The sequence below is a fragment of the Ziziphus jujuba genome, chromosome 5, assembly GCF_031755915.1.
Source record: "Ziziphus jujuba cultivar Dongzao chromosome 5, ASM3175591v1".
Taxonomy (NCBI): Eukaryota; Viridiplantae; Streptophyta; class Magnoliopsida; order Rosales; family Rhamnaceae; genus Ziziphus; species Ziziphus jujuba.
Genome location: NC_083383.1, coordinates 2,020,679 through 2,043,241, shown reverse-complemented (window position 1 = coordinate 2,043,241; position 22,563 = coordinate 2,020,679). Strand labels below are relative to the sequence as shown.

The window sequence follows — 22,563 nt, the reverse complement described above, 5'->3', positions numbered from 1 at the left end:
AAATAAAGTTGGTTTGCAATTGTAGGGATCTAATCACTAATAAGAGTATGTGAAAAATAAAATTGGTTTGCAATAGTAGGGATCTAATCACTAATAATAAGATAGTGGCATAAGATTAGGATGGCTTGGCTTTCATTTCCCCTTTTCTTTCTTTCTTTTTTGTTTTTTGGGGGTAAAGAGGGTTGGCTTTCATTTCACTTCAACAAAATTGGAGGCTTTTGATAATGTTAAAGGAAGGATGGGAATGTGACAGGATTTTTAGTGACCTTACAGGCAGAGCATCTCGGCTACCATTCCAAGAAAAGAAGGTTTCTCTTTTTTTCTACGTATGTTTGCGTGTGACTTGGTTTAGGAAAGAGTCTGTGTTGTCCCCAACCGATTTGCATATATGATAGAATTAGGCATTTGTCTCATGCCCAATGAATGATCATCAACCAAGGAAATTTATTCAGTCCTCCTGAATTTTTTCCTCCTTTTTTTTTTAGGAAAAAGAAAAGGAGAAAAAAAAAAAAAAAACATAGTGCTCGAAAAGTTTGAAAGACACCTAACTTGCCATGTGTTTATTTGTACATGGACCCAAAAACCGCCCAAAACATTGAGCTGTAAAAGAAGTGTACGAAATCTGCTTGAGATTCTTGAGGGCATGTGCCAATAGAAACGAAGCTAGGCCTGTTGTGACTTGTGCGGTCTATATATTATATGGGCCTTCAGGGCGGACGAGTAAAGTCTATAAGCTATTTTGTCCATTTTCCTCTCTCTTGATTTATCTGGTCATTTGTCATAGACAAAAAAAGCCGGACTTTTAAATAAGGAAGAAAATGTTGGTAGATCCTCTGCCACGGACGTGTATGTACTTCAAAGTGTGAGCCGAAGGCCTCAGTATTCTAGGCTTATAATTATCATTTGCTTTGCCTATTGAATTTGTCTATAAATTTCAATACCTTCAGTATTTGTACGGAGTTGAACCAAGAAACAATACACCAACTTTATCCTTGTTTTATTTTTGTGTCCTTTTTTTGTATTTCGGCTGCCTTATATTCCCATCAATGAGATATGAAATGCCATTTACAACTGGGGACCGTACTTACATGAATACAGACAATGGTATCAGTAACTAACATCAAATTTGGGGTCATTATAGGCCTACGACAATATCCAAATGACACTTCGTTCACGACCTCGTGATTCTTGAGTCTTTGCCACTGAGAATCAGAAAACATTTTTAATAGCTCGCTTAATGCACTTTTTTTGTATTTTGTTTTTAAAAATTGTTAGAAATATTGATTTATTATAAATTTGGTTCTCTTAGAATAGTTTCTAAAGTACTTTTTTCTTTGATTTAACTATTTAAGAAAAAGGTGGAAATGCTTATGTTATTTTGGTAACCCAAGCCCACATTGGATTTGGGCCTAACATGAGCCACTAAGGAGATGTAGACGAACCACTCCAGTTTGATCTACTACGTAAACATTCTCAAGCCCATTAGGTCCTTCTCCTTTCTTTGGCCCGAAAATGAAAAAATAAAAAATAATAAATAAATAAATAAATAAAAGAAAGATAATTTGATTTGAAATAACGTGATGTGATTGAAACAAAAACAAATTATATGGTGGACATTATTAAATCCCGTTGCCGGTTGTTAGCAATATGGATAAAATCTTAATAGCATAAACAGCTTCTTGTGAACTGGTACTGGTTGAAATCAAAGCACTAGGAATTTCACGCACTTACTGTTCATTTTCCAGAATTTGGACTCTGGACCAAATTAACCAAGAAAACCAAAATCCTATTGAGCTGGGCAAATGCATGAGAGACAGTTCCAAAGGAGCGCATGTGAACCCAAAACGTGCAGTTGCCAGCGTCGTCCAAGATTTGCAGGCTCATCCAAAACACATAACAACAACTCACAACTGGACAATTTATTAGGCATGCTATGCTATGGTCTTTAAAAGGACACTATCAAAGTACTGAAAACGGACCACTTCCAAGTAAATTTTCGCTAATTCCACGGCACTTGCTTGGACCACTGCATTAGTCACTGTTCTTGCCCTGGCTTTTAATTTATTACTCCTAGGCTTTTAGTTTTGTGTCTTCTTCTACAGTTCTTGTACCACTTCATCTTTGCTGCTGTTTACACGGAGAGCTTAAACAACACGTGCCCCTACTGTATATATACACACATATAGAAAATGTGAATGAGAAAATTAATAAAGAGGTAGAAATAAATATATAATAAATAATAATATGTAGTAAATGGGTATCTGGTTTTTAACCTTTTTTACATGTATTCTGGCACCAACAAACATTAAGAAATGTTTTATAACAATGGCCAAAAACAAGAATGTTTTTACTTCATTCAGTTCCATCACCCACCGAAACTCCAAGAAAAGCTTTCAAAGCTGATTTTTAATAATTAATATTCCTTTCTCTTTTTTTTTCAACATTTTAATCATTTTGTATATTTTTCTTTTCTTTCTTGTTTTGGTTTTGTGATTTGTCGTCATCGGTTTTGATGTGTTTTGGAATTTGGAGAAGTAGAGGAGGATTAGAATGAGTGAAGTACCAAAAAGAGAAAAAAAGAAAGAAAATAGTGTGGGTTATGATTTGGTATTATGAGTAAGTTAGATTATTGACAACTATAAAATTTGCTTTTTGTACACTTTTTCATCAAAAGCGATTATTAATATAATTATGGCGCTAATGATGTTTGCAGTAATAAAAGCTTTTTACCATGGCTTTTGCGTATTGGTCAACATCACTCAAAGAACTTATTCCTTATATCATTTTATAACTGAATATATCGGTAGTTTTTTAGAAGAATTCTCAAACATCATGGTATATATTTTGGATGTTCTGAGTTTACTTCTTGTATATTTTTTTTAAATAAAGAAATTGTTAATTATCTCTGTTAGTATAAAGTGATTGTGTACATTTTTTTTGAATGCTTAATAATAATATTACAATTATTAAAATACCCACCAAATTTATCTACTAAATAATCTAGCAAGTTATATAATAATAATCAATTGGTTTGTTTTTTTTAATTTACTTATTTATTTAAAGATTAATTTATTTAAATTTAATATATTAATATGAATCACTTGATAAATAAATATGATAAATATTTTGATTTCCACGATATTATTGTGTTTTTAAAATATTTATTCATTTTGCACTTTCATTATATTTCATATTCTTTCTCTTTATACAATGTAATGGGGATAAAGTTTTTATGGTGATGCATTGGAAACATCCCATGAAAATATAACTTGTTTAGAAGAACACCTACAACTTCAGTTGCATGGTGGGCCCCTATTTATTTAGTTACAGGGCAAATCACACAAATTCTTCTTTAATTTTAAGTTTGTTCATGCACACCTTTTATTTTTAGAATATTACACATACTCCAATTGTAGTTTAAATTTTCTTTCATGTCCTCTTATTTCTTGGTATAACGTTAAATTTGATGGTCAACAAGTTTTGATTTTTAGATGATGATACCTCAATGTAAAAATATTAAGGTAAAAAAATTTTTTATGGGGTTTGTAAAACTTACTTTAAATAAACAAATGTTTATTTAAATATTATTTTTTACCAAAAGGAGGCATTTTATAGTTTATTTTAAATTTTTGACTAATAAATTTATTTATAAAATAACTTATAAAGAGATAGAAATAATTATTTTTATCTTTTATATTTTACATATTGAGAGTATTTTTATCATTAATAAAAATTAAACCATGTTTAACCACAATATTTAAAGGTTTGACTAAAAGGAGAGGAGTATGTGGAACAAAATTGAACTAAAAATTGAAAAAAAAATGAAAAAAGAAAAAAAGAAAGAAAGTATATGTAATTGTTAAAAAATTAGAAAGTATTCTGTAATTTGCCCCTATTTATATTTATCGTTGATAATCTAAAGTCTGGGCCCAGATTGAATCAAGTTTGTTTGAAGTCAAATCAAAGCCCTTGATCATCACCAACTTGGAAGCCCCAGCATTAATATGGTGAACAAAAAAGTGACACTTGGGCTTTGGCAAAATCCTATCGTCTGATTTCATAGGGTCCATGAAATGCTACAAATGCCAATCGTGCAATGGTCCCCTCTGTGTCACCATTACTTTCTTTGTAATTCCAAATGCATACCAAGACTTGTCATTTTTCTTTTCATTAAATGTAATGCACACCAAGAATTGTCATTTTTATTTTCATTAGATATTTTTTGTTTCTCTTTTTTTGTCTTCTATTTAATTTCGGAGAGTCAAACATGTTTTATAGATCAAAAACTTGTTGATAAGTTCAATAATATTCTTTCAATCTATCTAATACACTTTTTAGCTTTTTTGTAAAGAAATATGCTGAAATGCGAATTAAGACAAACTAAACAGCAAGCAAATAGATGAAATCCCCCCCCAAAAAAAAAAAAAAAAAAAAAAGAAAAGAAAAAAGAAATCGATTAAGATGATGATCATGATCACCATGGGGAAAAGCAAAAAAGAAAAGTGCAGAATTGGAGAAGTACCGAAGGCAAATCGAATCCAAAGAGAGAAAAAAAACTCTCACTTGCTTTTTGCATAGAATAGAAATTAGAAAGTATGGGTATAGGAGAGAAGGAGGTGGACTAAAGCTGTCTTGTGCTAAAGGCTGGGGTCCGCAAAATGGTATAATTTGGTTTCTATCTCCATAAATATACTTTTTATATACCCAATCCCACCCCTTGTAAAACAAATTCTTTCGTACCACCAAAGCAAAGGTTGGAAATTCCCCTAAAAGAAAAAGAAAAACAAAAAAATTAAAATTAAAATAAATTATTTAAATGGCTCTCCATGTTAGCAAATAGCAATCATTCTCATGATCTCAACCACGAGAACGCCACTACGCCTAAAAAGGAAAAAGAAACCCTTTAGGAGGTTTAAAAACCATTTAAATAAATTGAATTTAGGTTAAAAGAATAATAATAAATAAAGGTTTTAGATGATTTTAGTAGATCGTATTTGGTGAAACTAAAATGAGGAAAGTAAACGTGCAAAAGAATATTGTAAGGAGTAAATGAGGAATAATTGAAACAAAGGGTATTGTCCATGTGAACCCCATATATCTAAATCCTTGCAAAACTGACAGAAAAAAGAGAGAGTGGAAAATAAGAAAGGAATCTGATAAGTGTTGAATTTTTATGTATCTCAATCATTTACTTGATAGAGTTATGACTAATAATGAATGATTATTAAAATTTTCCTATATGTATGTTATCGAATTATAAATATATATATATATATGTTCATTTTAAATGATTGTATTTGGCATTTTTCACATTCCAACTTCAAAATCCTCCTGGCAGTAAAAACCACAGTTTATACCTTGCATCCTCCCACATGTATTATATTAGTATTACCATGTTTGACGAATTTATTTACACGTCTTCTTTATCAAAAAAAAAAAAAAATTATTTACACGTCTTAATTACCAAAAAAATTATTTACACGTCTTTTTACGTTTCGTATGCATTACTTTACACGCGCACGTAAGGCATAAGCATACACACGTATGACATGCCATGAAAAGAATGAATATCGCTGTCAATTTAACGATGCTCAACCTCATCTATTCTCTTTTTTTTTTTTTTTTTGGGAGAAATACCAACAAATAAATTTAACTAAAACGACAGCATTTAGAAATTTTTATTGTAAAGAAATCAATAAACTTGGTTTTTGCAAAAACGCCTGTCGAAGGTTGAGGAAAAAAAAAAAAAAAAAGGATTATTTTATTTGGGGATGCTATCATTCTAGCTGTCAATGGAATTTTTCTATGGTCTATCAATTAGTTGGCAATTTGGCAGCGACACATATAAAACTTTTGGTTTCCCTAGCCATTGTCCTTTTGGCCCTTACAATTCATTCAGATTAATACATAAACATGGACATTTTCTACTATAGAGACAGCTAAACAACTTACACTTGCATAGACAAGGAAGACTTATTTTACGTAAATTTAAAAATAGTTAGAATTTTTCAAACATAACTATAGTAGTGTGTGAAAACATGAATAAGTCCAAATACATCAATTTGGTTAATATGTTAATTGAACTATTCAAGCATTTTTTTAATCATTTTTTATAATTATATTAAGTGTGATATGCTATGGATTTGATTAATTAGTAATATTTCGAAGCTGGCGTTTCATGGGATACCCATTAAGTATTTAATTAAAATTAGGAAATATGTATAGACAGACTATAAAGTGGGTCCGATCAGCAACAGATACAGAAGGCATGACATGATTGACCGACTAGGGTTTGTTTTGAGTGTAACAAAACCTTCTCTTTTTTTTTTTTTTTTTTTTTTTTTTGTAACAAAACTTTTGCTTGTTAGATTTGAAAATTAATTTAGAGAGTTTATCATAATATAAAAGTGTTATTGACTGCTAATCGAAGTATTTTTGTTAATTAGTGGATAATAATGGGAATTCAAACCCGGTTGTTAAGTTGTTGAATCAAAATATTAAGACATAGTGCTATCTAATCTGTTAGTGGTTCATGGGTTCTGTCAGTCTTAGTACTAATGGGAAGCTATCACTTCGATATGCATTTTAAGGCTGTTATCTAATCTCTCTGTCTCGGAAGAAATCAAAGAGGCTCAAAAAATATCCTACATGCTTTTTCACAAATTTTCTTTTCATTTCCATTCATTGTTTTATTGTTTTCGTTTTTAATTTGTGTTTCTTGATTCTTGCCTTTTGATAAAGACACCATAAACTGTCTTCAATAGTTTCGCATTAACTCCATTTGTGGAAAAATGACCTTTAGGGGCTGGTGTAGTTCTTCACTCAAATACCTTTTCTTTTTTTCTTTTTCCTTTTTTTTTTATATATATATTTTATGTTTAAAACCTGTTTTCGTTTAATTATTATTTAAAAGTTCGAAAATCTCTTTCAGATTGAATGCTAACAAAAGTTTTTTTCCCCCCCTATTTTAATAGTTGAAAAATAGCTTTGAAATTTTTAGCATGAGTGTCATCCTAAAATATTGCAATTAAAACAGATTAAAACAAAGAAGAACGTTCTTTCATAACCAATGAAATGCAGCTTCTTCTTTTATTTATTTATTTATTTATTTTCTTTTTCAATGTAAATGTTATGATAATTCAACCCATCCCATTATTTTATATGGCATTCTATGCGTCACTATCCTGTTACGTACGATTTATGAGACCGTCAAAACTCAACCATGTATATGTACGAGTTAGATTGGATATCATTTTCTCGAAGTAATGTTCCACTAATGTATCTCATTTGATATCTGTAGCATGTAAAATTTATAGGAAAATAATTTCAATGAGGCAAAACTACATAGAATCTCGGCTTATAAAATTTTTTTATGCACTCGAAAGTTTCAAGAAGCCAAGGGAATTTGTTATTAAATCTATAAAAGTTAATTATATTTAACCTAATAAAATACATTAAGAGTTATCTTAGAAGCAGAAATAAATATATATAAAATTATAAAGTTACCTGCACGTACTCGAGTTTAAGAAAGTAAAAAAAAACAGAAAAATTCAAAATACAAGAATTTCATGGACGAAGTAGCTTGTCTTGTTTACTAATACATAATTTTGTCTCATATTGAGTTGGAAGTTCAAAATAATGTTTTTTACTTGCTCGCAACACCATTAGTCATTTAGATACATACGAAATAATTTATTTTCTGAATTGTGGAAACTGTAATATCAAACACGACAAATTTAACGATTGTAGGCTTCAATAGGTTCCTTAATGATGAGGTTTATGGATAATTGACCCTTTTTTAATTTAATGGTATCTCTTCATTTTTAATAAGAAATTAACAACTGGGTATTTGTAAAAGAGAAGAAGAGGATGGCACAACTACTAAACCCACAAAAGTAGGAAATGTAGAAAGTTTAAGATCATTAATAATTTATGCAAGGTATATACTATACTCTACATATTTTGCTAGAATTATTTATTTATTTATTTTTTTTGCTAGAATACTATACTCTACATATTTTGAATAAAGACTTGGACAATGTATAAGAAATGTATTTGCAAGACAAAGCCAAGCAGATAACCAAAATGTCAATTGCCATGAGTTTGACAAATGACAGGGCAAGCACTTTGGCTCAGTTCACCCAGCACCAAAATTCACCCATCATGTGGTGGCCATTACATCAATCAATTATACGGTTTTATTTTATACGTTCCTTTTTCATTTTTTATTTTTATTTTTTCTTTATGTGGAAGCTAAAGAAGTAGAAAAAGCATAACCCTAAAAACGAACGTTCATCCTCCTGAGATAGCTTAATGACAAGGAAGTGGCTTTAATTTGAATCAAAGAGCGTAAGAAATATGAAAAAGATCTAGGAAAATGGTATTTTTCTGTTGAAAATTGAGGATAAAATATCAGGTGGAATTTCTGGTTCAATTGTTGGATTACTGGTGCCGAAGCTACACCACAAAAGCAATTAGGAGGAATTTGGTTAAACTGAACAATTAAATGCATTAGACAGAGAGATTGTATTTTTTAAGCGACAACTGAACTTATTTATTTTATCCTTTTAGGAGAAAACTCTTTGTAGTATTCATTTTAACTGTGACCTTTGCTAGCACTGCACGACGGGACAGCTCCGCACGACAGAGTTGAGGCAGTGCGGTGGCTATCCCAGCGGACTACACGTCGTTTTCCTTGTCAAATTTGGCATCTTTCACTGTTTTTACACCGTACCCTTTTCTCTACTGCAGATTAAAGTCATCATTTTGGGTGTAAGAATGCACTTTTCACTGCGAGCCAAGATCCCATTTCATCGCCAGGGATTTTGAAGGTATTTGATGAAATGTGTAGTCCATTTTGGTCAATTGGAAATTTTAAATTTTAAATTAAAAAAAAAAATGGTATTGTTGGGGACTCCGAAAATACTTTCTCACTTTAAATTTGTGAATTGTGATGTCTATGTGTTTTTGTTTTTTTATTGGTGAGGGTGGGGGCTAAATTGTTGTTTTGGGGCTTTGTTTATAAATTGTCTTCATTTGGGAGCCACATAGGCATTTATTTTATTTTATTTATTCTTTTTTCTATCTCTGTGCCGACGGTGTCAGCTTCGATAATTAAGGCCTAAGCATCCGGGTTATGTGAAACGTGGTCGCTTTCTTTCGACACGTGTTACTGAAACTCTTTTTTAGTTTCTGGAACTGGGCTTTTTAGTGGTCCCCACCTTCTTAGACAGGGAAAAAAAAAAAAAAAAATCCTTGCACAAAACGCTGAAACGTGTGGTGTGTGGGGACCACGTGTCTTTTTTTGCCACCTCGTTATCATTGGATGCTGATCCAGCGCTCCTCTTCCCTCTTTTCTCTTCTCTTCTCTCCTCTCTGCTCCACTAATCAGTATTGAAAAAGAGTGTCTCTCTGCTTCTGCTACTGCTACTGCTACTGCTCTACCGTAAAAAACCAAAAAAGTCCCTGGCTTTTTCTTCATGAGCTATCACTCTACGCGCCCAAGTGGGCGTGGATCCCAGTTTCTCAATGTTGGGTCTCCTTCCTAGTCCCACCGGATTTTGATGTCTTGTGATGCAAGAGAAGGGACAATATGGAAGCGGTGATTTGGATTGTGTCTCAGCCAAAACCAAATGATTATAAATCTGCAAATTCTGAGTATAACGTGTTGAGTATGGTTTTCCCTATCTTTTTTATGGGTAACGACCACTAGAAATCATTTACGCCTCCAATCAAGATTCTCTACCCGTCTAATTAATTTGTAATATTTAAGTATATATAAATTCACTCATTTTGTCCCTTAATGATTCTAGGTGTGTTTAAACAAGTGGCTGATTGCCTCTGTATTTTGCAATTGCGTTGTTGAAATCAAACATCAGACAAAAGAAAATAATCAAATATTCATACCATAGGGTTCTTTCCCCCTTTTCTTTTCTTTGTTTCCACCTCCCTAATAATCTAACAATTGATATGTTATCATATCTTTCTTTTGAAATTAAAAAAAATAAAAAAGGGTAATATTATAGGGTTGAAGTTAGTTTATATATGGTGTAATATAAGTCCAAAACTTTACTCTATTTTCAAACCGTTAAAGAAAAGATTCGCTCTCTTTTTTTCCTTTTCTTTTTTTTTTTTTCTAAGAGATTCCCATTTTATGAACAGGGATATAATTAAAATGAAAATTTTGGTATGATTCATACAATTTAATTTTGGATTAAATTGTTTACAAATTAACTTTAAAGAGTATTCATTCTAATTTAAAAATACTGAGGAAAGGTGTAAAATTGTTAAAAACACAAGAGGCAAAAATATATATATATATATATATATTATAATTTCCAATAATATTTTTAAAAATTTTAAATGCTAATTGATAGGGGTGATACATATTTTTATTTTGGAAACAAATGAATCCCATATTTATTTTATTTTTTTTAATACAACTTTAGGGAAGAAGTGATTTTTAATTCATATTGAAATTTGAACATTAAATCTCAAAATGTACAGGAACCACTGAACCAAATTTAAAAGTACAATTCCATATCTATTTTGATAGGACAATATTTCTATACCTAATATCCTGCCTATATGCTATTAGCAAAATAATAATTAAAACTTTAGTAGCTGTATCTAATATTTGGAAAACATTTGTAATTATGTTGTTTTACCAGATTTGTTTTATCAAACATTGGATAACAATTTATTAAAAAAAAAAGAAAAAGATATTGGATTCCAGTTAATATTAAATAGTTTTCTATTTATATGTATTTCGATAGTATTTAAATAACTTTAGTTGTCATACAACTTTCTTGCAAAAATAAAAAATGAAAAAGTAGCTGTCATATAACTTAGTTATCACCCAAGTTGTAATATAAATGGTATTTGAAATCTTTCTACGTTTTAACTCTTTTTATTATATTTTGTAGTATCATCATATCAAAATGGAAAATTTTACAAGTTTTCACACGATATGAATATTTCAATTTCATTTTTTGTTCATTCGTCACCATTTGAACAAATTGAAGGTGATTGAAACCATTGATTAATCCAATCATCCATCATGCTATAGTTAACAGTAATGTTCCATTTATTAATGGATAGTTTAGAAAATGTTTAGCTCTGTACAATTTTGAATCGCATATTTTATTGCATAACTTTTATTTTTATTTTTATTTATTTATTTTTTTTGCTTTCCCCTATCCCCAACTCCAGATGACTCGAACGCAAGTGAGGCATATATAATGGCGCTTGACCATTTTTTAACGAAGGAAAAAAAAAAAAAATGCAAGGGATGTGATATCAATTAGGAATAGTAGTACCGCCATAAAATAAAATAAAATTTGACTTAAAAAAAAAAAAGGCAGCTGCGGTTAGGGATTTTCAAAGGTTAGGAGAAGAGGATTTTTAAAAATTTTCCAACCGGGAAATGCACAACGGCAAGAAATGAATGAATTAATTAGATGGAAATAATGCTAAGAGTTGGTGCAGACAAGGCAGCTGATTTGTTGCGAAGATCGAGTTATCAGATGGCTCAGATTCAACCATCCTATTTTGACTTTTGACGAACCTATGAGCTCTCTTTTATTGTGGTACGGACTCATTATCAATCGCATCAAACACTGTTCTATCTTTATGGTCGCCCTTCTGTTACACCACCAACATGACCATGCATCCGTTTTTTGATCCACTGATCTAATTGCCCTACTTTACATAAAATAAAATAAAATAAAATAAATGCTCCACAATACATTAATACATAAAATAAAATAAAATAAAATAAATGCTCCATAATACATTAATATTAATTCATTCTCATATATTGACCCAAAAAACAATTCCTATAATTACCCAAAAAAAAAAAAAAAAACAATTCCTATAATTTAATAGATATGGACATTTTTGCCATTTTCTCCTCTTCATTGTCATTATGTGGCATTCGAATGTTATTGTACGACGCCTGGAACACAGATTAATTTATTAAATCTTGAATATTAATGTTATCATTCTAAATGTTAAACAAAACCCAAAAGAATCAACATAAATTTAAAATAATACTCAATTTGGATAAATCAACATGCAATATATATTTTTGGTATGAGATGTATTATTAATAAAGTTGGTAACTCAATTATTCACCTTTTATTGCTAATATGAATTTAGTCATTTTAACAAAATCGATTTAAAAACAAGAAATTTGTGTAAGCGAGTTCATGTGTCGGTGTCCACAAACCAACTGCAAATGGAGTTATGAATAACTAAAAAAGTTGGTTAAAGTTTCTTGCTCTCAACCCAATCGCTGTTTCCAAGCAGCTGAGTGGGCCTTCAAGATCATAACTTGTTTGTGAGATATTCGCATCAATTGCCACTCATTTTTACCTTCGTTTCACCACCTGTATTTTTAAGAAGAATCATTATTTAAATGTATTTCATCAATGTCGGTAGAATATAAAAATTTAAAAAAAAAAAATTCTCAAATATCTTTTATTAAAAAAAAAAAAAAACCATTTCATATTAATGAGAACCAACACTAAACTCTTGTAATAGATATAATTAGGTTAAAGAAGTTCACTAATTATCACATTTGAGAGTTTGAAAACTGTGGCTGATAAATTTTATTATTGTTTTGAAAGATACCATACTACAATATGGTATGGCACAAAATTATTAACATAGAGCCATAATACCATGAGGATATCTTTTTTAAGTTATTAGAAAAATAATATAACTTGTAAATTAAATAGCCCTAGCTGTGTTTAATTTCAGTTTAACACTAACAGGAGATTATGAAATATATATATATATATATATATATAAAGAAAATATATGAAAAAGCGTGATTGTCTGAATTTTAAAATTTCCAGGTGTTTTCAGAACGTAAATGGCTTGGAGTCATACAGGTCGGTGTTTGGCTATTGGAGGAAACGCTATTCTGATCGTTTTGGAGCAGAAAGGGACTCTTAATGCTGTCGAAAACGACACGGTTACACTGCACCCTCCTCTCCTCTGAGCCTTGGATACAGCAGCAATCTAAGGTAAATATCCAATTCCCAAAATATAACTATGTTCCAAAGTTCATTTTTGTCTTCTCGCTTCTTACATTTTACTTTGCTTGGAATAGTCTTTTTGATGCATCATAATTCATAACTTCATTTTCTTGTGATCCTATCAAGTTCTTTTGTCCAGTTAAAACATATGTGTCGGTTTGTTTTCGCATCGAAACAAGTAGTGAACTGTTATTTTTACCTGATGATTTTTCTATAGTACAATTATGCAAAGATTTTCAAAAATATAGAATGATCGGATATGGATCTCACCTATATTCGTGAATGGAAAAAATATGGTACTTTTTATCTTATTTCGTGTTTTACTATCATAATATTATGATTGTGCAAATACAATATACAAACCGACACTATGTAGCATTAGCAACATAATATGTCGCACAAGGATACAAAAATTAAAAAAACACACACATAAGAAATAAAAAAATAAAAAAAAATCTACCCGTATAGAAAACTGACGACATATGGAATTTGCAGATTCAAAATAGACATTTGCAGCGTACTTTGGCTGTTTTTCATTCGAGTTCTAGTCTAGAATTTCGTTTGTTTCATTGAAAGTTAATGATGGAAATTATTAGTAAAAGAAAAAAGTTCTAAAGTACAAATTTATAAGAAGTTACGTGCACTAAAATTGAAGAAGAGTGTCTGTGTGTGTCAAAAAAAAGTGGTCCATCTAAAATTTTGAACTAAATCCAATTAAATATTGTGTATAATGGATTTGTTTTGTTTTGTTTTGGCAACATCGATTATTATAGTAAACACCATGCTTACAATTTATTTTATATGATAAGTTCTTGGTTTGAGGAGTCTAATATTGCAGGTAGAATAAACTTTGGGCAGGTAAGGGAGTATTTTAATACATCTCTTGCCCAATTAGATAGAAAAATTAATGTTTTTTCATGGCTACAGGTTGGGGAATTATCAAGATAATTTTCTTATTTCCCATAATCAGGATTTATGGAGGACAAGTGGCTACCTATCAATTATCACCGTAGATATCCAAAAAATCAACTTCACAAAAAGATTAGCTTGTAAAATGGGGTTTTTAATTTTTTAAGAACAAATTGATGAATATAAATGCAACATTTATTTTTTTAATATATAAATTTAAAAATATGAACAAAATAGAAAATTCGTGGCAATGTAAAAAAGGAATATAAAAAAATTTTAAAAAAACGGCGCAGAGCGCGTCCATGGAGATATGGAGTAGCAGCCGCAGACAAAGTGGTTATTATGAGCTGGAGTAGTGTGGTGGAGCGGGCAGTAGAGGTGTAGCGTAGTGACGGTGGTCCAAAGCATCGTAGAATTATATCCCAACAAAAGGATTCCCCATATTTTTCCCACACAACTTTCCAAATATCGGATACAGCTCATCTATTTGCATTGCTTCCGGCACAAGCGTGGACTAATGACTCCCCCGCCATTCTTTTACTTTTCTAGGGGTAATTTAAAATGAATTATAGATTTAAAAAGATTTGATGAATTGTTATGGAATTCTATAGATTCCATAAAGATTTTCTAAGAATGTAATGAAATATTTGGATTTAAAGTTGGATTTTATATTGATAATTTTCTTCACAATTTTTCTGTTAAAATCATTTCAAATCCATTAAAATCCATTATTTTTTAAAATCTTTTAAAATCAATGACTTTTTGAATACCATCAGATTTTAAAAAAATTTTATAAAATACTAATTGAATACATCTAGATTTTAATGGACTTTTATAAAATCTATCAAAATCTGAATTGAATATCATTAAATTTATATAGATCCTCTTAAAATCTAAATCAAATAACTCAAAATTTTAAAAACCTTTTAAAATCCTTTAAATTATAAATGGAATATATTGTCCTAAAATCTAAAATAAATTTGAAACACCCACACACCTTTGGAAAGCAGAACCCGTTCCAAATACGTGTAATTAATCTCATTTTTTTAATTGTATTTATCTCCATTTTTTTTCTTTATTTTTTTTATTTTATGATTTTGTGAGAAAATAAAAAAATAAAATAAAATTTTAAAGGTAGTGTTTTTTTGGAACTTTTTCCAACGTCCTTGCCTTTTAAGTGACACCTAAGTCCGAATATTTTTTCACTTCAGCCTTACCCACCACCACCACCACCACCACCTCGTCTCCTTTGTCTTCTCCTCTCCGCCACCACAACCACAACCACAACCACAACCACAACCACCACTACTTGTCTCTATCTTTTTTTTTTTAATAATTTTTTTTCTATTTCCTTAATCCAAACTTTGAGAACAAGAAATCCTAATTTTGGATCTCCATTACTGAATCTAGCTCAGAGCTCACTTTCTGTCTCACAGTTCCTCACTCTCTCTCTCTCATATTTTCTCTGACGTTTTACGGAGCTGCATTTTTTGTCTGGTAAGCCGATTATCTTCGGCATTAGCTCCTCCTCCAAATTCCCATTCCTCTCTGGTTTGGAAAAGTGTCTCTGTGGAGATTTAGAATAGGAAAAATAAGAATTAAAAAAAAAAATTGAAAATACTTTTAAAGAAAAGCCCAAAAAAACTGGTTCTCTGTCTTTCAATTCGTTTGTCTACTGTTTTCTGAAAATATGGTTTGGATTTACCTTCAGCTTTTGCTTTATCAAATTGGAGATTCTTTTTATCTGTTTCTGTCGGTGTGAGTTCTGTTTCTGGATTCTTACCATTTCCGGTTTCTATTTCTTCTTTGTAGTTTTTCGAAATTTAACTCTTGTTTGAATTATTCTATAGGGGTTGCAAGTCTCTTATGCCCCAAAAAAAAAAAAAAAAAATTGAGTTTCCGATTTTCATCAGACTTTGAGCTATCTGGCATCAGTCTATTATGAGTCTGGTTCAGTAAAATAGCATTTTTCTTTTATTTATTTATTTATTTATTTATTTTTTTTGTTTACCCGTATTTGGGTTAAATGGCATACACTACCTGCCTTATCAATCGCTGTTTCTTATACATTGTTTCCGATTGAATTCGATGTAAAATGATTTAAAAAAGTTGTTTGCGTATTGCAATTTTTTTTTTTTTTTTTTTAGTTATTTAATTTAATATATTTTGTTAATGGCAATGGAAACTTCTTCAATTTTTAGAGATCTTCGACTACCATTAGCTATGTGTTTAGATCTTGTGGTTTGCTTCTCTTCACTTCATGACTTTGCTGCACTGGTGCTCGTTTAACTCAATGTGCCTATAAGTCAATGTACTTTTTAAGTCTTCACGAATTAGTTTGAACTTTTTCTTAATCTATAAGAATTGTTTGGTTGTAGAAAGAAACAGATAGAAAACATGATTTTTTTTTTTTTAAAATTTTTTTTGGGGTTTTAGGTCCTGAATTTGTGTTAATGCGAGTTTTTCCATTTTTCGAAGCCAAAACATTGCAAGAGCACGTGAATTTTTTCTTTCTTTCTTTTTCTTTTTACTTCTTTCACAGTTTTGTTGCTAGTTGTTAACAAAAGTACATGTTTAGCGTGTTGGTATCTGATAATCGTACTCGTTCATTCGTATGGTTTAGGTAGATTAACAGGATGCTATATGTTCTAAAGATTAATTTATCTGCTTACCCCTTCTTTACTAATTTTGTTTTTTTCTTCATTTTCCGATGATTTTCTTCTTAAAAACTCTAATTCTGATGAGTAAGCCTGTGGCTTTTCTTTTTGTCATTAAAAAAAAAAAGTGCTTTTTGATGTTTGATTTTCTGTGTTTTACCAAAAAGAATTGGTTATTCTTGAAGTCTTTTTTGTGTTTCTTCACTCTATCCATACTCACGTTGTGCTTTTAGAATACATCATCAAATTCTGGTATCTGAGTTTTTATTAGGCATTTGTAAGGCAATGGCATTCTAGTTCGTAGAACTTTGCTTAGTTCTTCATGAGGAGAAAGTTACTGATACAATTGGTTATATGTTTGAGTCAGTTATTAGGCTAAATCTCTCTTTTGTCCAGGTAAACTGATTCCCGTCGTTTAAATTCATATCTTGGCAGACTGCAAGGTATAAAATGGATCGAAGGAGTTGGCCATGGAAGAAAAAATCATCTGACAAGGCTGCAGCAGAGAAAGCAGCTGCTGCAGCTGATGCGGCTGCTGCTTCTTTGGCTTCAGCTCGACCGCAGGGCGAGGTATGTTTATTGATAGCACTGTTATTTCTGAGTGACAGTTCGACATCTTTGTTTCTAGGTGCCATTTTCATCTTCACAATCATGTCTTTTCTGTGTGTATTGGTTGCCTTGTGAGGCAGGTGGATTATCATTTTTCAGTAATATTTGGTGTATTATGTTTTTTGTGGACAATCTTTCTTAATTCTACCTTGCGTGGTCAAAAAATTTCAACCCGTAAAAGCTTAAAGTTGAATTCCCAATCGCATTTTTCTGCACTGATTATATTAATATATTACATTTACTTCTTTTCTGATTTGAAAACACTGGTGGGAGGAATTTGTCTAGCAAGTTACGGAGTCCTGAATTTTTTGCATATAAGATCATCAGAATCAGCAGTGTCCTCAAAATTTCTAAGCAATTACATGTCTTGTGTTATTTCTCTTGCTTATTTATCTCATCTCTTCTTAGCATTCCTCTTAAGATCACATCGCCTGTGTTTCACATTTGTATTATGTGTGTATGGAGGGTATTGGAATGGACGCCCATTGCTATCCATGCGGTGGGCTGATTGTTCTGTTGCCCCTTTATGAGAGGGAGGTCTTTCTCCCAGGTGTTAATCGTTTCCTTTTCAAGTATTGAGCTCATCTGTCGTGGATTTTCTGTAGCTTTGGAGTTTTGATGCAACATTTGAATATTTCTCTTTCTGGATTTTGTTCTTCTTTTTGTGAACAGGATAACTACAAAAAACCAAATTATGTCCAAATCTCTGTGGAGCAATATTCACTTCTGACTCATCTGGAGAACCAGGTGAAGACGTATGAGGAACAGGTTCAAACTCTGGATGATCAGATAAAGGATTTGAATGAAAAGCTGTCAGCAGCCAATTCAGAGATGACTACAAAGGATAATCTGGTGAAACAGCATGCTAAGGTTGCTGAAGAAGCTGTTTCAGGTATGATGCTTTCCTAATCTTACCACATCAAAGAATGAGGTTCTCGGTTAAGTACTTATTGAATATTTCTCATCTTGGAAAAAAAAATTTAAAATTTGAATATTTTCTTGCAGGTTGGGAAAAGGCTGAAGCAGAAGCTATTGCATTAAAAAATCATCTAGAATCTGTCACGCTTTCGAAGCTTACAGTTGAAGATCGAGCATCACATTTAGATGGTGCTCTAAAAGAGTGCATGCGACAAATACGAAATCTGAAGGAAGAACATGAACAGAAATTGCAAGAAGTAGTTCTTACCAAAACCAAACAGTGTGACAAGATAAAGCTTGAGCTGGAAACAAAGATAGCTAATTTAGACCAAGAACTCCTAAGATCTGCTGCTGAAAATGCTTCTCTTGCAAGGTCCTTGCAAGAGCGTTCAAATATGCTGATCAAGATAAGTGAAGAGAAATCACAAGCTGAGGCAGAGATTGAGCATTTGAAGGGCAACATTGAGTCTTGTGAAAGGGAAATAAATTCACTCAAATACGAACTCCATGTTGTATCCAAAGAGCTAGAAATTCGTAATGAAGAAAAGAACATGTGTATGAGGTCTGCAGAAGCAGCAAACAAGCAGCATATGGAGGGAGTTAAAAAAATAACTAAGCTAGAAGCAGAATGCCAAAGATTACGTGGTCTTGTGCGGAAGAAGTTGCCTGGTCCAGCTGCACTTGCCCAAATGAAGCTAGAGGTTGAGAGTTTGGGCCGAGATTATGGAGAAACTAGACTAAGGAGGTCTCCTGTTAAGCCTTCTAGTCCACACATGTCCCCAGTTACTGAGTTTTCTCTTGAAAATGTACAGAAATACCAGAAGGAGAATGAATTCCTTACAGAGCGCTTGTTAGCAACGGAAGAAGAAACAAAGATGTTGAAAGAAGCTTTGGCAAAGCGTAATAGTGAATTGCAGACCTCAAGGAGTATGTGTGCTAAGACAGCAAGCAAGCTTCAAAGTTTAGAAGCACAACTTCAAATCAGCAATCAACAGAAAAGTTCACCGAAATCTGTTGTTCAGATAACAACTGAAGGTTCCTTCAGTCAAAATGCAAGCAATCCACCAAGCTTGACATCCATGTCTGAAGATGGGAATGATGATGACAGAAGCTGTGCTGAGTCTTGGGCTACAGCATTGATCTCTGAGCTCTCACAATTCAAGAAGGAGAAGAACAATGATAAATCAAACAAAGCTGAAAATCCAAACCATTTGAATCTTATGGATGACTTTTTGGAGATGGAGAAATTGGCTTGTTTGTCTAGTGATTCTAATGGAGCCATCTCCATGTCAGACTCTCCAAATGGTAAGATATCAGAAAGAGTGGACCATGATGCTTCAGAACTTGCTACCAGCAAGGACATCCAGTCCGAGCAGAAGTGTGATTCTAATGAGTTGGTAAACGATCAGCCATCTTCTAATGTAAAATTGTCAGAACTTAGTCCTGGATCTGATGCAGAGCAGCCGCCATTGATGAAGCTTCGGTCAAGAATCTCTAATCTGTTGGAGTCCATGTCCAAGGACACAAATATGGGCCAGATTTTGGAGGATATCAAACATGCTGTTGAGGAAACAAATGATACTCTTAACCAGCAGACTATAAATTGTATTCCTGAGGATTTTCATTGTTCAGATGCTAAATGTGATAGGCAGGCCAATCCAGAAGATGCCGGCTTAACTTCAGAGAAGGAGATTGCTTTGTCCCAGCCGACCAAAGATACTCTGCACATAATTAGTGAAGATTTGATGGCTGCCATTTCTCAGATTCATGACTTTGTCTTATTCTTGGGCAAAGAAGCAATGGGCGTTCATGACATGTCTCTTGATGGGAGTGGATTGAGCCAAAAGATTGAACAGTTCTCTGCCACCTTCAATAAAGTCATATGCAGCAATTTAAGTTTAATTGACTTTGTTCTTGACCTTTCACATGTTTTGGCCAAAGCCTGTGAACTGAGATTTAATGTTCTGGGCTTCAAAGGAACTGATGCAGAAACTAATAGTCCAGATTGCATTGACAAGATTGCATTACCAGAAAATAAGGTAGTTCAAAAGGATTCATCAAGTGAGAGATTACAAAATGGTTGCGCCCACATAGCGAATCCCACTTCGGACATTGATGTTCCAGATGATGGAAATATAGTGTCGGGCTATGATTCAAGTGCCACATCTTGCAAATTCTCATTGGAGGAGTTTGAACAATTGAAAACAGAGAAAGATAACCTTACAATGGATCTAGCACGATGCACAGAAAACCTGGAGATGACCAAGTCTCAGTTGCAGGAAACTGAGCAGCTTCTAGCAGAAGCTAAATCACAGTTGGCCTCTGCTAATAGGTCAAATAGCTTGTCTGAGACGCAGCTGAAGTGTATGGCAGAATCATACAGGTCACTTGAAACAAGGGCCCATGAGTTAGATACTGAGCTGAATCTTTTGCGAGTCAAGACAGAAACTGTGGAAAATGAGCTTGAAGAAGAAAAGAGGAATCATCAAGATGCTTTGGCCAGATGCAAGGAACTTCAAGAGCAGTTGCAAAGGTTAGTACAAAACTTCTGTTCTGTGTTTTTGCATCTGTCACTGTTCTGTCCAAACTAATCCACCGCGCCAATGCCCTGTCTCATTTTCTTTCCTTGTTGGACATGCTAAACTTGCTTCTGCCACATAAACTGATGAACAAAAACCACCAATCAGGCATGCAGACTTGAAGGAATCCATCAATTGCTAATGATTGAAGAAGCATTTTTATTATGAAATGGACTTCTCTTCTGCTTTATCTGGTTTGGGTCTGTTTCTAATTTTCACATTTATTGGTCTTGGCAGGAATGAAAGCTGTTCCGTTTGTTCTTCCGCAGATAATGAACTCAAAACCAAGCAGGTGAGCCCATATTTTCTTTTTGTTAACTAGCTGTATAATGTATTTTATTCTAGCTCGATATGCCTGGTTGCCCATGCTTGTTTTTCCTAATAGAAATATACCAAATTTAAATTCTAAATGGATAGGCTTGTTCAAAAATACCTTTTACAACTAAACTAATCCTTAGTCCCAACTTGAATATTTTTTCTGTATGAACAGGAAAAAGAATTGGCAGCTGCAGCAGAGAAGCTAGCTGAATGTCAAGAAACCATATTTCTTCTGGGAAAGCAGTTGAAATCGTTTCGACCTCAACCAGAATTCATGGGATCTCCATTCAGTGAAAGGAGTCACAGGGATGAAAGCTTCCCTGAGGATGAGCCCACTACGAGTGGCATGAACTTGCAAGAGTCTGAACAGACAGAGATGGAAAGTGGTGTTTCTGCTAATGCTTACAGGGTTGGAGCAGAGTCGCCCATGGATCTGTACAACTCCCCATGTAGCCCATCTGATGCTGATGCAAACCTCTTGAGATCACCAGTCAATTCGAAGAATCCAAAACACAGAACCACCAAGTCAGTTTCATCGTCTTCCTCTTCTGCTCCATCGTCAGAGAAACATCAACGTGGATTTAGCAGATTCTTTTCCTCAAAAGCAAAGAATGGTCACTAAGACTTTGTGGCTCGCTGTAATAACACAATGTTTTGTGGTCGGAAGAACCACCAAGTAATAATTAGAAGAAGCACCCCAAAAAAAAAAAAAAAAAAATGGAGATCTCCTTCATTTGTGTTTATTATCTGAATGGTTGCGTGGAAAAATTACCAGTTGTGAAAGTTCAATGTTGGAAGATATTTGTGAAGGTCAGGTAATTTTTGTAACTAGAAAGGGGCTGTATATGATATACCATATCTGTTAATTTGTTTTTCTTCTACTGGCCTTTTGTAATTTGTTTACTTAAACCATGACATAGTTTATTAAGTGTTTTCACAATATTTTGAATATATTGTAGTTGTATGTTGAAGCTGTTATATGATTTTCCCATTCTTTTTTAGCTAATAGGAAAACTGGGCAAGTACCACCTCTCGTTAAAGTTGCAATAAAAACAAAGATCTTAGGGGCTCCGTTTGCCACACAATACAGGAAAGTATTATTTGTTTGGACTAAACCGTCAATGTGGAGAATGGAGGCTCTTGGTACACGAGGTTGTGCACGATAACCTCTCTGTTGTGTGTAGGGCCTGAAACTGGTCAACTTGTGGGAGCCTATTTTCCGGTCTCGTTGTAATCATTACAACACCAATTCGTTTAATGGCGTGACCGTCTCCTGTGGTCATCATCATGGCACAATGAGCTAGCGCCAAATGGATTTGTACATGTGGGGTAGATGAAAACGCATATAAATTTACGTATCTGATAATCTGATTTCAATCTCTCTCCATGGATTGATCATTGGTGGTGGTCCTGACGATTTCTTTTATCATAGGAGGTGAGCAAAAAAAAAAAAAAAAAAAAAACCATTCTGCTTCGTCTGTGGAGTTAGGAGTGATCTAGTGCTCTACCAATTCTTAGGTCATGTTTCAA

At 32.7% G+C, this 22,563-nt stretch overlaps 1 protein-coding gene across 4 annotated transcripts; it reads left to right on the top strand.

Annotated features, from left to right (window-relative positions):
* The first annotated feature begins 15,117 nt into the window (after positions 1 to 15,117).
* Positions 15,118 to 22,011, top strand: LOC107435842 (filament-like plant protein 4). Of its 4 annotated transcripts, none has more exons than XM_016047475.4 (6): positions 15,118 to 15,449; positions 17,006 to 17,179; positions 17,891 to 18,110; positions 18,224 to 20,669; positions 20,953 to 21,007; positions 21,206 to 22,011. In XM_016047475.4, exons 2-6 carry the CDS (start codon positions 17,060 to 17,062, stop codon positions 21,653 to 21,655), a joined length of 3,291 nt encoding a protein of 1,096 aa, XP_015902961.3. In that variant the 5' UTR covers positions 15,118 to 15,449; positions 17,006 to 17,059; the 3' UTR covers positions 21,656 to 22,011. The 4 variants fall into 4 exon arrangements, with proteins under 4 accessions (XP_015902961.3, XP_015902960.3, XP_015902959.3 ...); XM_016047474.4 differs by having other exon boundaries at positions 15,119 to 15,449; positions 17,045 to 17,179; XM_016047473.4 differs by lacking the exon at positions 15,118 to 15,449 and adding an exon at positions 15,776 to 15,902 and having other exon boundaries at positions 17,045 to 17,179.
* Positions 22,012 to 22,563: the final 552 nt, after the last annotated feature.

Bases quoted from the DNA above. Each gene is read 5' to 3' on its own strand.
- LOC107435842 (XM_016047473.4), top strand. The intron at 17,180-17,890 runs GTATGTTTATTG...TTTTGTGAACAG, and splicing joins CAGCTCGACCGCAGGGCGAG to GATAACTACAAAAAACCAAA. The intron at 20,670-20,952 runs GTTAGTACAAAA...TGGTCTTGGCAG, and splicing joins CTTCAAGAGCAGTTGCAAAG to GAATGAAAGCTGTTCCGTTT.